Below are 15,468 nucleotides of genomic sequence, written 5' to 3' on the forward strand. Positions count from 1 at the left end.
GCACTGCAAATTTCTACTTGATTATTATAAGAAACAACCTTATGCACACTCACTTTTTAAACTTTAGCTCTAAGTCACAGAAGGCAGTTGAACATTTTACTTTTATAATTATTTCTCATTGACTCAAAAATTCATCAGGGGCTGGGTATCTACCTTAACATCACGGGAATATCCTTAGCCCTTCCAAAAACTATATTCTCAGTGTATGTTGGATGAATAAAAGAAAAGAAACACAGTTGAAACTATAAAGATTTAATTTCAACAGTTTTTGAAAATGCTAAGAAAAACTGAACATTTAATTTTACCAAACAAAGTAAAAACAACAGAAGAAAACAAGGATTATGTAAACCATTTTCCTTACATTACATTTCTAACTTTCACATTTTTCAAGACATGACTACTTTGATGTTTTACTTTTTCCCCTGGATAACTTTAAAGATTTAGATTCAACTGGATGAACACCCTGAGCAGCCTTAGGAAATATATGAGCTATGCCAGTGGCACCAGGTTTGACTCCCTGTAGTTTCAGGGCTCGCTCCTTTTCCTCTTCCAAAGCTTCTTCATAAAGGGAGGCAAAGAAACTAGGTGAAGTTTCATTGACATTAGCCAAAAATTGCAGGACTTCCATTTTGCTGGTTTCAGCGAAGGCTTGAGGACCCCACAGGAACTCATAGCGTGGAGGATCACTGTTGGACACCTGCCGGTACTCCAGGTACTTCAGCCTCACCAAATCTTGAGTGATGAGCTTCTTGGGCTCTCCAAATATGTAGTGCTTCTTCCCAGGATATACACGCATCAACTTCAGGAATTTCCAGATGTCTTCCTCAGTGGCACAGTTGCCCTTCAAGAATATCATAGCCAGGACATTCATCACAAAACCAGCCTTGGGGTAGCCCCTGCCAGAACGAACTCTCCCATTGTTGGGGAGTTTCAGTTTGGTCACAAGATTGTATGTTTCAGGACTCACTTCTCTTACTTCAACTGCAAAGACGGCGGAGAGATGCTCACAGGCTTTCCTGAAGATCTCCTCAAAGTCCTTTTTATACTTCTGGCTGGTGATCCTGATCATGTCTTCCTTGGTAGTAAGCCGCTTCAGATTAAACCTGTAGAGTATGAACTGCTCTAGAAACCGAACCTCTCTGGACATAAGATCAAGGTGTGAAAACTCACTGGTGACATCTTTCTGAATAGCACCCTTCTTTAACTTTCGTTGGAATTTGGCACCTTTAAATGGCCTGGTGCTAGACATACCCACAGCAATAGCAGCAGTAGACAGTGCTGCAGAAACATCATCATCGGGCAAGGTAGATGGTGCTGAAGAAACAGCCTCATCAGTAGAGACAGCAGACGGCACTTTGAAAGCACCCATACAAGTGCTAGTAGCTTGTGAAGCAGAAATATCTGGATCAGAATTGCCAGTAGATGATGCTGCCAAAGCAGCCTCAGTAGTAGAAGCTGGAGACAGAGTTGGATCTACATCAGTAGAGCCAATAGATGGTGTTGTAGACATGGTATCATCATTAGGGGCTGTAATTTGTGCCACAGAAACACTAGTATCAATAGAGGTAGTAGACAATACTGTATGAGCTGGTACAACAGAAGCTGATGTTTTTTTCTGGGACTCTTTTGGAGTGCTACGTGACTTAGCCCTGGGCATAGTCTTAGAGGTTGGAGTAGACTCTTTTACCATTGCTGCTGTTTCCTTAGCATTCTCACCACCTTGGGCATTACTTCGGGCCTGGTTGCGTTTTTTACGGGCATGGAGCTTACTTTTCTGACCTCGAGGCATGATGATTCTTGGTAGAACCAATAGGAAGTAGTGTGGACAGGAAAGCTTTTATTTACAGCCACCTAGACAAGCGACAGTGAAATTGTTTTAGCACCTTCAATTCTCCATGAGAGTACTACTCTAGAAACTCACAAGGCTGCTGTTCTAATCATCCTGTCCCTGTGAAGGAAGGCAGAGAGGTTCTGAGGCTATACCTATCCATGACTGTGTGGGCTGGATGGGATTTTGTCAGGAGCTGATACCAAGTCCACCTTGTTTCAAGATGTAGGGATCCTCCAATGTTATAGGGGTCTACTTTATAGCAACAATTTTCTGTTGCTGTAGACTCATTAAACAAAAATCAAATATGCCACTGAGACCCTAGGTAAAAAGTTAAGGAGCTTCTCTGCCTGCCATCCCTGTCATGAAGAACTTTTTGGAGTTATGTGGAACCCTCTCTGTCATGGGCAACGTGACTGTGCAGAACTCATTTAGGGAACTCCCCTCAATTCCAGATACTACCTGATTCTTTTAGCTCCCTTCTACTGACTGGTCACTATACCCTTACACCAGTTCTCATGTTTCTTAGATTTGATATAAAGAAGTAATAGGAAACCTGGGACTTCCAGGGGTGAATGCATCAATGGGCATCCTATTTATTATCTATTCAATGGTGAATGGCTCTCTTAAATTTTTCATTGTTCTCTGAATGCTTCCTTAAGACATTTTTCTGCTGATATCTCCTCACAGTATATGATAGCTACCTCTGTAATCCATGACCTCACAAGGCTAAAAAGACAGGATGAGTGGGCGCTAACCTCTTATGGCTATATACTTAGTGCAGAGAAAAACCTATAAATCTTCCTAATGTGTACTTTAGGCCATCTCACTTACATTAAACTCCTCCTCACAGTTTCTACATGTCCCCCCCCCCCCTTCCCATACCCAATACTATGGAAGGAAATGAGTATCAGTCACTTCCAACAGGGTGGTATTTCTCTCATACCTCCGGGTCCTTAGTTATATCCCTGGTGGTCGGTCATACCTGGGATACTCACCTAAGCTGACTTGAGAACCTCTCACCATGGTTGAGGGCCTTCTCTCCTAGAGCCCCTTTTGCAAAAGTTAGCTTTATAGCCTTATTTGGGGTCTCCCATAATGGAAGACAGTGGCCGGTTGTGTGCTATCTCACTCTTCTGGAACCAGTGATCCCCTCTAGTGTTCTCTGCCTTTGAATCCCTATGATAGAATACGCGTTTGTGTGGGGTTTTTTTTTTCTTCATTATTTTATTTGTGCTGATCCTGGAACTTGAACAACCGGGCCTGGGTGATGTCCTTGAGCTTTTGTGGTCAATATGAGTGCCATTGGAGATAAGTTTCATAGACTCTCTCTCGTCCGGCTTTGAACCACAATCCACAGATCTCAGTCTCCTGAGTAGCTAGGATTACAGGCGTGAGCCACCAGCACCTGGGTTCCCTCTCCCCCTCCCCTTCTTAGTACCATGATTTCAACTCAGAATCATATTCTTTCTAGGTACATCCACCACTTGAGCTAGCCTCCAGTCCTGGTTACTCCTTTTTCTGACTTGAGCTCCTACTCCACCCATTCCTCCACTACTTCGCTTCAGGCAAAAGTCCTTCCTTGGCTTTCTGTACCATTATGTAGGAAAAACAGGCTCACATTCATTGACTTCTATGTCTTGGTCTACCGCAAGCTGCAAACACAGTAGTATCCGTACTTACGCCCTTCACCTAAGGTTCCTCGCCATTGCTATGCTACTTTCAACATTTCCTGTTTGGAAATGGGCCCTATCACTTTCCTGAGACCCTCGAGGCAGAAATGCGCAAGCACAGAAGCTTCTATTTCCTCCCAATGGCTTCTTCTCCTAACAGGGAACACGAATAACGGTTTTGTAAGAATGGAAGGGGCACTTTTCTAACGTAGAATTAATATTAGACACTCTTAAGTTCCTCACCTTTACTTCTCACAGAAATTGGAATTTTCTCTTCTTGCTCTCTGCTCTCTGCTTAACTGGAAACCGCAGTCTAGAACCTTCCTGAACTCCACCCCCTAAACCGGAAGGGGATTTGGCCACCACCACCCTTAGGAGGGGCCAACGCAAAGTGAGCAGTATCTGTGGTCTCCCCCACTACATTGAGATTGTTGGCTAGACCAGTCATGGTACATTCTAGATTTGATTGGTCCTTACTGTTAGGATCCGCCCTCTGCCACGCCCCCTTAAAGTGACATCCTTACATTTTGAAGATCCTCCTTCAGGAAGTCATGCTTACAGCTGAGGGTGTGCCTCCAGATGTGCCCTTTATGGCAAGCACAAAGTTACCACCTCATACCCTCATACATCAAAGGAAAAAAAGCAAGAAATCTATATAGCAACTATCTCATTATGTATAAAAGCTCGTTAAGGTATGGCTGTGACTGTACCCTATTTTTTAAATTACATGCTCTGAGCGTTTACCTCCATCCGCATCATGGTTCCTGTCTCCTTAATGAAAGGCTTCCAGCCAAATGCTTCATCCCTCCATGATGTTCTCTCCTCCAGAACTATGGAGATTTGAATTTAGGGCTTTTCCCTTGCTTGACTTGTGCTCTACCACTGGAGTCTAGCACCTAGCTTTTTGCTGACTCTATTGGAGGAGGAATCTTCCAAACTTTTCTGCCTGCCTGGGTTAGCTTTGAACCAAGATCCTCCTATCTCAACCTCCTGAGTAGTTAGGATTACTGTCACCTGACCCTTACAAACTCTTGAGTAGTGTCCTTATTTCATGTAGTGGAAACAACAGTTCTTAGTCTGCATAGTGATATAGCATAGGCAAGCTGAGGAAAAAAGTTGAGGCTTGTACTAGGAAATAGCTGTAAGGAGAATCTTTTTTTTTTTTTTTTAAATTTAATTTAATTTTATTTGTGAACATACTGTACAGAGGAGTTACAGTTACATGGGCAGGATAATGCGTACATTTCTTACCAAGCATTGCAACCTCCTCCTTTGTTTACCCTTCACATCCCTTCCCAGCCTCCCCCCTCCCCCCCTAATCCCAATCCTTCTCCTTCCCCCCCTTCCCCCCCCCCCCACCAACGTTGTAAAGCTCGTTTTGGACATGACAACTTGTACTTCTTATTGTTGCAACAGGTCCACCTGTATCCTTAAACAACTGGTTTTTCCCCATCTCCTCCACAAGTTATACTGACATCAAATATAGTGAAAGCAGGGGTTATACTGTGGGGGAGGGACATACAAAGCAACAAAGAGATAATCTTATAAATGTGTTAGAAACACAGGCATGAAAGAAAAAAAACATTAAAATACACATCTAAGGGTTCATTTTCCTGACATCACATTATCTGACCTTTTTGTAAGGAGAATCTTGGTGATCTATTCTTTCTGTTCACACATACTCAATCCTTATTTGTTCTGAATAATGCAATTAGAATAAACAATCTAAACTACTTGACTGTGTGACATCCCATCTTTAAAAGTTAACTGATAATACGGATATAGACATCATTGTTCCCACCAAATACAATTTTCTCCTTTTTGATTTTCAAAACTCTCATTTATTTTGGTATTCATAGTGTTCTTTTTTGCTATAGATACTAATCCTGTATTATGAGCACACCATTTAAAAAGTCATCTAAAATAATTTTTTGAGTATGATTAGGAAAGTGAGTATTGTATTTTTGAAGATTATTGGTTTTTCTTTTTCTTTTTTGGGGGTATATTGAGATCAGTGGAATGTTATTGTTTTTATGAATCATTTCTCATTTAAATTTTCCTAATGATGTTCTATTTATTTTGTATTTTATGTTTAAAGGCATGATATTTCTAATAAAACCTCTTAGTGCAAAAATCCTCATAATTTGAATTACAAAGAATTATCTTTGTCCTCAAGTTTATCTGCTTGTTTATTGATGGTAAAATTGCATAGGTCCAACTGTGTACTTCCTTCAGAAGGTACATAATGTCTTTTGCATCCTCTGTTGTGATGTTGGCAGCTGTCATCTATATCCACTAATTTCTTAGGTTTTTACAGTATATTAGTTCTCTTATCCTTAATTTTCTTCATCTTTATTACCTGAAATTATTTTGTGAGAAATTTTCATTGGCATGTTAGTGATAGTTATACCATTTCCTTATTAGTATTAATTATTAGTAATATGTAGATATATAGATATATGGATATAAAACTTGTCTAGCCTAATATCATTAATTTCAACCTCTTTCATTTGTAATTAATAATATATATGGTTGTCCATATACATTTTTCAATGAACTGGCTTTTAATAGTTGGTTCTTAATTTCCTAATTCATCAGTGTTTCATTTGTCTTTATCATTAGTACCTTTTTTTTCTTCTGGTATCTGTATCGTTTTATATATGGTATTTATTTTCCAGATTCTTGAATTGTTTGGAAATTTTTCATATTTATTTTCTTACGAATAAATATATTCACTGATATTACAATAGTAGCTGTATTAAGGGCCTTGAATTTTATATTCAGGTGCTCTACCAATTGATCCATGCCTCAACCCCATTTTGCTTTAGTTATTTTTGAGATTTGGTCTTGCATTTTTGCAAGGGTCAGCCTATTTCAAGGTCCCTCTACTTTGCTGGCTAGGTAGGATGTCAGGCATATAGAACTTATAATATTGGTTGAGATGTGGGTCTCACTACCATTACACCAAAGCAGGCCTTGAACCCTCATCCTCACATTTCCAACTTCTGAGTAACAGGAATTAATAGGTGGGAGATATTATACCTGGCTAAATATTTATCATGAAATAAATATTACTGTTAGCACTACTTTGAATAACTGTAACAGTACTGCTGACAAAACATTTTATGTAGAGCTCAATTCTTTAGAAGTTGAATGTATCATAGAGCCTTATAGTCTGAGTATAAAAGCTATAACTTTGGGCAGAAATAAAAATTTTAAAAGAGGTTTGAGGAAAACGATACCTTTGATGTTTTATATTTACCTTATTAGTGATAGAACTCACTTGAATGATAGGCCTTTTCTTTTTCAAGAAAAAGGAGTTTACATGATGAAATTGATGAAAAGATACCAGAAGTAAACATCTGTGGGTACACATAGAAACACAAACTATAACTTGAGTGTGGGAGGTGGGAGGGGGGGAAAGTAGGAGAAAAATGAGGGAAGGGGTAACAAGTTTGACAAGAAATGTACTTATTACCCTAAGTAACTCTAGCACCTCTGTATATCATCTTGACAATAAATTTTTTTAAAAAAAATAAAAAACACAAACTAAAGATACATCTCAAGGGAGATATTTTTAATTGATAAACTTTACATTTGTACGTTTGACATTACTTGGGATTAAACCCAGGGCCTTCTATTTGTTAGTCAGGTGTTCTACCTTTTGAGGCATGCCTCAGTGCCTTTTGCTTTATTGATTGAGACAGACTTTTTATTTAGACAGATGTATAAGGAGTGTGATCTCCTATTAATGATTCTCACATAGTTGGGATGACAGTTGTATACCATCATGCCCAGTTTTATTGATTGGGATGGGGTCTGATGAATTTTTTGCCCTTGCTGGCCTCAAACAGTGATCTTCCTGATCTCTGACTACCTAGTAGCTAAGGATTACAAGTGTGAGACATGATATTTGTGCATATTCTTTATTTTTTCAGATTTATTTCAGGTTTAAAGTAAAAATTTGGGTGAAAATTTTAGTTCCATAAACTGTCAAATCCTACCTAATAATGTTTCTTTTAGTGCTAACATCTAGAATTACTGTGTTAAATTCTTATATTAAATGAGTTAATATTAATGCTCTATTTTAGCCAAAAACCATAGATCATATTATCATTTACTCTTTGTTATATGAGAATTATATAAAACAAACTATTTTCAGTACACTAAAATTCTTCTGAGCTTCTTTATTCATCCCTTCCTCCATAGCTTTGACACTCTTCTTTAAAATACTTTCCGTAATTATTCTTTTTTTCCCCAAATGTTAAGTAATTGGAATCATACAATATGTAGTCATATTTAAATAGAAAAAAATGTCATTTAAAATACATGCCTTACGCAATCGTAGACTGTATTTTTAAATGCTGAACAACAACTTGTTTTTTTTCCAGTACTTTACAACTGTGCACAAACTGCTTTGCACATTTTTGTGTAGGATTTTTGCTGTTGTTGTGGGTCATGGGGCTTGAACTCAGGGCCTGGGCACTGCCCCTGAGCTTTTTCACTCAAGGCTATCACTCTACCACTTTGAGCCACAGTGCTCAAATAAGTATCTTATGAATTTTACCAACCAGGCTGTCTTTGAACATGATGCTCAGATCTCAGCCACCAGAATAGCTAGGATTACAGATGTGAGCTACTGGCGCCCAGCTTGTGTAGGTTTTTTGTTGACATAATTAGGGTATAAACACCAAGAAGTATATATAACTGCAGGGTAATATAGTAAAAACATGTTTGTTTACTGTATAAAATACTTCCACATTGTCTTTCAGTGAGGTTGTAACATCTCTCTTCCTCCAGAACTAAATCAGGAATCTTACTGATAGGTATTCTTTCCCTCATTTGATCTTGTCAAACATTTTCATAAATGGTATTGGTATCTTATTGTTTTAAGTTATATTTCCCTAATGATACATAGTTAAACATCTTTTCATGTGCTTTTGTTGTAGAGAAGTCGTACCACTTCTACCTAAATATTTAACAAAGTTCACCGCTGAACCAATTTCAGATAATTAGTTTTTTGGTAGGAAAGATTATTGTTTTTAATGATTTCAAAGTTATAGAACTATATAGATGCTTTATCTCTGCATATATTTATCTAGATGTCTTGTAAGGAATTGAACCATTTCATATAGTTTACCAAATTTATGAGCAGAAAGTTGCTTGTAACATTCATTTAATACGTTTTTACTGATCATGAAGTTTGCTAGATAACCTAATTTTAAATGCCATTTTATTTTCTTTTTGTCCTGATCCTGGGGCTTGAACTGCCAGACTAAGTGCTGTCCCTGAGTGTTTTTGCTCAAGGCTAGCACTAACTCTACCACTGGAGTTCAGCACCACTTCCGGCTTTTTCGTGGTTAATTGGAGATAAGAGTCTTGTGGACTTTCCTGCCTGGACTGGCTTCAAACTAGATCCTCAGATCTCAGCTTTCTGAGTAGCTTGGATTACAGGCATGAGCAAACAATGCTGGGTTTCAATGCCATTTTAATGCAATGCATATAGCTATTTCAGTGTAATGCCCAAAGTGCCAGTATAGTGGTTTCTGCATAATTGACCTGTCGGGATTGTAATAGATAATTCTCAGAAACTCTTAATTAAAAAAATCTGCCCCCCCACACAAAAATAATATAGTGTAAAAGTGTGTTTCTCTACATGGGAAAGTCTGGTACTCCTTCATTTCTGACAAGTTTGCATTTGTGTTTAAGTTTACCCTCAGTCCAAATATAACTTTTCAGAAGTTTTCCATTATGAATCTAATTCTTCTATTTTTACCCCCTACCACTCCCATACACCAGATACATAGGCTGAAACCTAGGCCCCCATATGATTATATTGGAAGGAAAGGCTTTGGAAAAGTAATTAGGGTTAGATTCTTCTTCATCAGAGTAGGCCACCATGTCCTGACTACTATCTCTGTAAACAAAGGAAAATAGACTAGAGTTCTTCTTTCTTTTCCTTTTCTACTTGTATATCATTTTTCCCACTATACTTTATCCTTTTCTCTCCCAACTTTCCCTCCCAATACTGCATGCAAGGCCAATGTAAGTAAGGAAGCCATGTATAGCCTCCTCATCATGAACTAAATTTGTTAGCACCTGGATCTGGGGCTTCTCAACGTCTAGAACTGTGAGAGTTAAATGACCATTAGATTCCAGAGTACAATGGCTACCATACCACATCAGGCATCAGTATTTTATCATGGCAAAATACAGGATTTATAAGCAAAATATAGGATTTTTTTAACATATAGGAATTTTGTCTCTTAACAATGAGACAACTTTTTTTGTCAGTTGTAAGGCTTGAACTGTGGGCCTGGGAACTATCTCTCAGCTCTTTAGCGCAAGGCTAGTACTCTACCACTTGAGCCACAGCACCACTTCCAATTTTCTGGTGGTTTATTAGAGATAGGAGTCTCATGGACTTTCCTGTCTGGGCTGACTTTGAACCATGATCCTGAGATCTCAGCCTCCTGAGTAGCTAAGATTACAGGCATGAGCCACTGGACCCTGGCTCAACAATGAGACAACCTTTGAGGACATGGAATTTACTGCTTCTTTGACTTGGGTTGGCCCACCACACAGATTATATGAAAATTCAAGAAAACTAGGAACTTGAAGTTTCCCAATTTCTGTAAGGCCCTGCACTGCACATTTCAATTTGATTGGTCTCATACAAAGCACCTTCATGATCATTCATTCTTTTTACTTTACCTCCAAGTCATTAAAACATAGTTGAATATTTTCCATGTAGAGCTGCAACTAATGGGCTAAAAATTATAAGCAAGCATTGAGTCAAATAGTTGAGCTTCCCATTAGTATTCCAAACCCTTCTAAAGACTATACTCCCAAGAAATATTTGATAAATAAGATTGAAATAATACAGCATATTTTATAAACATTTTAGTTGAACTTTTTTGAAAAAGGCAAGAAAAAACTGGAAATATTTATTTTAATGAGACAATAGTAAAAACAAGAAGAAAAAAAACAAGGATGGATATGTTTAAATTTGTATCTTATGGTTATTGTTTTATTTTCTTATTTAGACAATTTTACAGCTTCAAATCCAACCAAGTTGGAGAGAATTGCTTGATGAAGGACATTAGAAACTGTACAAGCTTTGGCAGTGGTGCTAGGCTTCTGTGTCTCTGGGTTCAGGGCTCCTTTCTAATTTCTCACAGCATCCTTATAAAGGGAAGTAAAGAAAGAAGGGGCAAGTTCATTAATCTTTGCCAAAAACTTCAAAACTTCCATCTTGCTGGTTTCAGCATAAACTTGAGGAAGCCACAGGAATTCAAAGCGTGGAGTTTCACTGTTGGGCAACTGCCGGGACTCCAGGTACTTCAGCCTCACCAAATCTTGCATGATAAGCTTCCTGGGCTCTCCAAAGACATAGTGCTTCTTCCCATGGTGTACTTGTATCAAGTTAAGGATTTTCCAGGTGTCTTCCTCAGAGGCACAGTTGCCCCTCAGGAATATCATATCCAAAACATTCATCATGAAACCGGTCTTGGGGTAGCCTCGCCAGGATGAATTCTCCCATGTGTTGTGGAGTTTCAGTTTGGTCAGAAGAATGTATATGTCATGACTCACTTCACTTACTTCACCTATAAAGACAACTCATATGTTTTCCTGAAGATCTCATCAAAATCCTTTCTATAGTTTGGGTTGATAGCACTCAACATATCTTCCTTGGTAATGAGCTTTTTCAGATTAAACTTGGAGAGTATGAACTTCTCCAGGAACTGAACCTCTCTGAATACAAGATCTCGGTATGAAAACTCTGTACAGGAATATTTCTTAGAAGGGCTCTTTTAAAACTCTTCGTGGAGTTTAGAACCTTTAATTAGTCTACTGCCAGATTCACCCATAGTAATAGCAGCAGTAGACAGTGCTACAGAAACATCCTCATCTGTTGACAAGGTATATGATGCTTCAAAAACATCTACATTGGTAGGAGCAATACATAGTATTGAAGAGGCACACACATCATTAGAGGTAGAAGATGGTATAGCAGAAACACCTATATCAGTATTATCAGTAGATTATAGTATTGAAACAGCATCTGCAGGAGCTGTGGTTGATGGTGCTTCCCTACATGACTCAATATCAAGCACACTCTTAGAAGATAGACTCTTTTTCTACCAATAATTTTTCTTTTAATACCATTACAACCCTGAGCATCACCACAGGTCTGGAGGCATTTCTCATAGGCATTGAGCTTAATTTTCTGAACTTAAGACATAAAGAGTCTTATAGGGACAAGAGGAAAAAGAGTATGCCAGAGAAGTTCTGATACAGGAACCTGGAGAAAGGAGAAAAAAAATTTACCTTCAGTAAAGAGATAGCATATGGTATTGACCGAGGGTCCCTCTGCAATTTTCTATGAGATCCATTTTCTAGCAACTCCCAAGGCTCCTATTCTGGTCAACTTGTTTCCTTTGAAACAAGTTAGAATATTCTGGAGCTCCAGTGGTGCAATCGGTTAGCGTGCGGTACTTATAAGAATATTCTTAGGCTATACTCTCCATGTGTTGATGGGCTGGATAGGATATAACATGGTAGTGATACTCTTCTGATTTGAGGTATGGCTATCCTCTGGGGTCTTTATAAGAACCATTGCCTTACTGTGGGAAGCAGTTATTCTGAACCTAACTCAGCAAAGAAAAATCTAAGATGTATGTGAGATCCTACAGGTGGAATTAAGGGAGCTTCTTAGACCGCCATTTCTTTCATAGACAGCCAATTATGTATATGTGGAATACTCTCTGTTAGGTACTTGTTGAGCACACAAGACTCGATCAGGAAAATCACTTGAATTCTTTTAATTCTAGTGACCCTCATAAGATTTAGTTCATATCTCTTAGATTTGCTATTCCTCAGGCTGATAGTACTGATCTTGGCTTTCTATGATTTAATGTATGAAATGAGTAGGCCTCTAGTTCTTTGTTATGTGCTCAATGATGCTTCATTCTCAAAATGTTCCCCTTACCACTGAACCATCACTTTACCTAGAATGTCTTTCTTCTTGCTGGTTTTCCTGAGAATCCTTCATAGGAAATGATGGCCACTTTACCAGCCACTGATAGCCTACAGCTGAGAATATAGGGTTCATTGAATGCTAACCTCCTAATATATTCTTCACATGATTATCCTCATCTTACTGCTACAAAATACCTATAAATCCTCTATTCTGGCCCTTAGACTATTCTCTTTAGATTATATTCCTCAACACTATTACCAACACCCCATGCCATAGGAAGAAAATACTAATCATATTATCTTTGAACTGACAAACAGAATGATGGTTCCTTCAGTCTTCCATTGGGTCCTTAGCTGCATTTCTGGCTGTTCCTGAAGAGCTTCCCTATACTGACTTGAGGATGTAACATTGCCCAAAACCTGCATGTCCCTGAGCCCCTTCTTGATGAAGTTATTCTGTTTAGGGAATGGCACAGTCTAGCTGGGTAGAATCTCATTGTTCTGGAGCTAGTGATTTCCGCAGAAATCAAGCAAGGCTATCCCATTCTGGAATCCATGTGAACACACTACTCCTTATATTCATTTTTTAAATTTTTTTTATTGTAAAAATAGTGTACAGAGGGGTTACAGTTACATGAGTAAGGTAATGAGTACATTTCCAATCGAGCATTTTTACCTCCTTCTTTGATTTTCCCCCTACCATCCCTTCCCTCCCCACCTCCCCAACTCCCCCTCCTGCCTGCAAGTTGTAAAGTTCATTTTCAACATAGTGTCTTGTATATCTTATTGTTACAATGGGTCATCCTTGTTTCAGCATTTTATTGTTTCCCTTCCCCTCCCCAAATTAGAAAAAAAATGTACATACCAGATTCAGGGCACCAACATCAAATACAGTGAAAACAGGGGCATTCCTCAATATAATAAAGGCTGTGTATGACAGATCTACAGACAGCATTATACTTAATGGTGGAAAGCTAAAGCCATTTCCTCTAAACTCAAGAATAAGACAAGGATGTCCACTCTTCACTTCTCTTCAATTTAGTATTAGAATGCCTAGCTACAGCAGTCAGAAAAGATGCAAATATAAAGGGGATCCAAATAGGGAAAGATGGAAGTAAAACTCTCACTCTTTGCAGATGACAGGGTCTTGTATTTAAAGAATCCCATGGACTTCACTCCCAGATTACTCGAGCTGATCTGAAATTTTGGCAAAGTAGCAGGGTTTTTTGTGTGAAATTTTGTTTTGTTTTCAAAAAAAAACTGGGTTTAGATCTTGGTTTAGATTTTCATGACCAGGCCTCAACTTCCTGGTTATTCTTGTCTCTGACTTGAACCAACACTGTACCATCTCCCTCTCCTCCCACTCAATTCATTCAACTAGGGCCTTCAGAACTCTGTACTATCACATAGTAAAATTGGGCTCACAACTTCCCAACATCATCTCACTCTCACACCCTAAGTGCCCTTCTTCCTCCCCTGTATGCTTTCCTTCTCACCTCACTTTTCTGCCCCCACCTCTTTGTTCATTGCTCATTTCCCCTTTCTCCCCATGTAGTCCTTCAGGAAAAAGCCCTTTGCTTCCCATACCATCACATTGGAAATCAATCTAACATTCACCTACTTCCTTGAAAACTTCTTTATTTTTTTCTTTTCTAGTAGTCCATGGTTTGAACTAATGGACTTGCAACTGCTCAACTTACTATCACATAAACAGCAGACACACAAAGCCCCTCACAACCTTGAAGCCCCCAACACCACGAAAGAAAAGGTAATAACAAGTATCCCTTCTTTTCTGGGATATGTAATTGTATCAGTTTCAGAACATTTTAGTTTGATTGGTCCTGGCACTTTAGGCTCCTCCCTCTGCTACTACTCTTTACTGTGAAGTCTTTGCAATTCTGAGTTACTCTTTCCAAAAATTAGCCTAACACCTGGGGTATGGCTCAAGCTGAGCTTCACTTGCCTATCAAGCCATGGTCCTAAACTCAAACTCTAATACCAGAATAGAAAAAAATAAGAAAAAAGAAATCAGTCTGGAAATTTTCACATTATGACTAAGAACTGACTATGAGATTTCTGACTGTACCCTTTTATTTTTCTAAATCATCACTGTGGTTCTTGTATTTTTAATGAAAGCCCCCTTCTAAATTCATCAGCTCTCCAAACTCCTTTTGTTTCCTGGAAATATTGAGGTTAAACTCCAGAGTTAGCTCACCATGTGTTCTTCCACTTGAGCCAAGCCTCCAGTACTACTTTTTGATAGTAACTTTATTGAAAGACTTTGATATATTTTTCTGCCTGGGCTTGGATTTAAAACAAGAGAATTATCTTAGGCTCTTCAGTACATATAATTACAAATGTGAGTCACTGTTAATTCACCCCTGCAAACTCTTGAGTAGTAAGTACCATTACTTCATGTAGTGGAAATAACAGCTCTTAGTCTCCAGAGTGATGAAACATGAAGAACAGGGCTGAGGATTGTAATAGGTGATGAATATAAGAGAAAACCCACAATATTCCATTCCTTTCTTTCACTGCACAAGCTCAATCCTTTTAATTAATCTTCTTCTGAGTTATATAATTAGTGTAGCAAAGAGACTGTAATTTTTTAGTAAAATTATAGTATTAAAAATAAGTTCTATGATGGTTTTTGATGTGTCACATTTACTTAATGATTGAATCTAAATTAACAAATTTTAAAAGCTACCAATTAAATAATGTTCCTTGTTTCTTAGCAATGATTGTATTTTCCATGAGAATATAGATAAAAATAAATAATTGACTGGCTGCTAATATTTATTGATAACTGAGGATAACAGAAACTATACTCAATATACAAGTGCAGACTATTCATGAGTATAAGTATTGTGAATAATTTCAGATTAACAGAAATTTGAGATAGCAGGACAGAAAGTCTGTGTAAACTTTTACATTTCTTCCCTCCACAGTGTCTATTGGTACTGACATCTAGCATTAGTATGCTGT

The 15,468-nt window shown here is 38.2% G+C and overlaps 1 protein-coding gene across 1 annotated transcript; it reads right to left on the reverse strand.

Annotated features, from left to right (window-relative positions):
* Positions 1-397: 397 nt before the first annotated feature.
* On the reverse strand, positions 398-1,789 carry LOC122099626 (melanoma-associated antigen B3-like). The gene has a single exon (XM_042670183.1). The coding sequence runs from the start codon at positions 1,787-1,789 to the stop codon at positions 398-400; it is 1,392 nt and encodes a 463-aa protein (XP_042526117.1).
* Between the last annotated feature and the right edge of the window lie 13,679 nt (positions 1,790-15,468).

The sequence above is a fragment of the Dipodomys spectabilis genome, unplaced genomic scaffold (genome assembly GCF_019054845.1).
Source record: "Dipodomys spectabilis isolate Male_0828 unplaced genomic scaffold, ASM1905484v1 ptg000526l, whole genome shotgun sequence".
Classification (NCBI taxonomy): Eukaryota; Metazoa; Chordata; class Mammalia; order Rodentia; family Heteromyidae; genus Dipodomys; species Dipodomys spectabilis.

Coding starts and splice junctions, on each gene's coding strand:
- LOC122099626 (XM_042670183.1), bottom strand. CDS start 1,789: ATGCCTCGAGGTCAGAAAAGTAAGCTCCATGCCCGTAAAAAACGCAAC.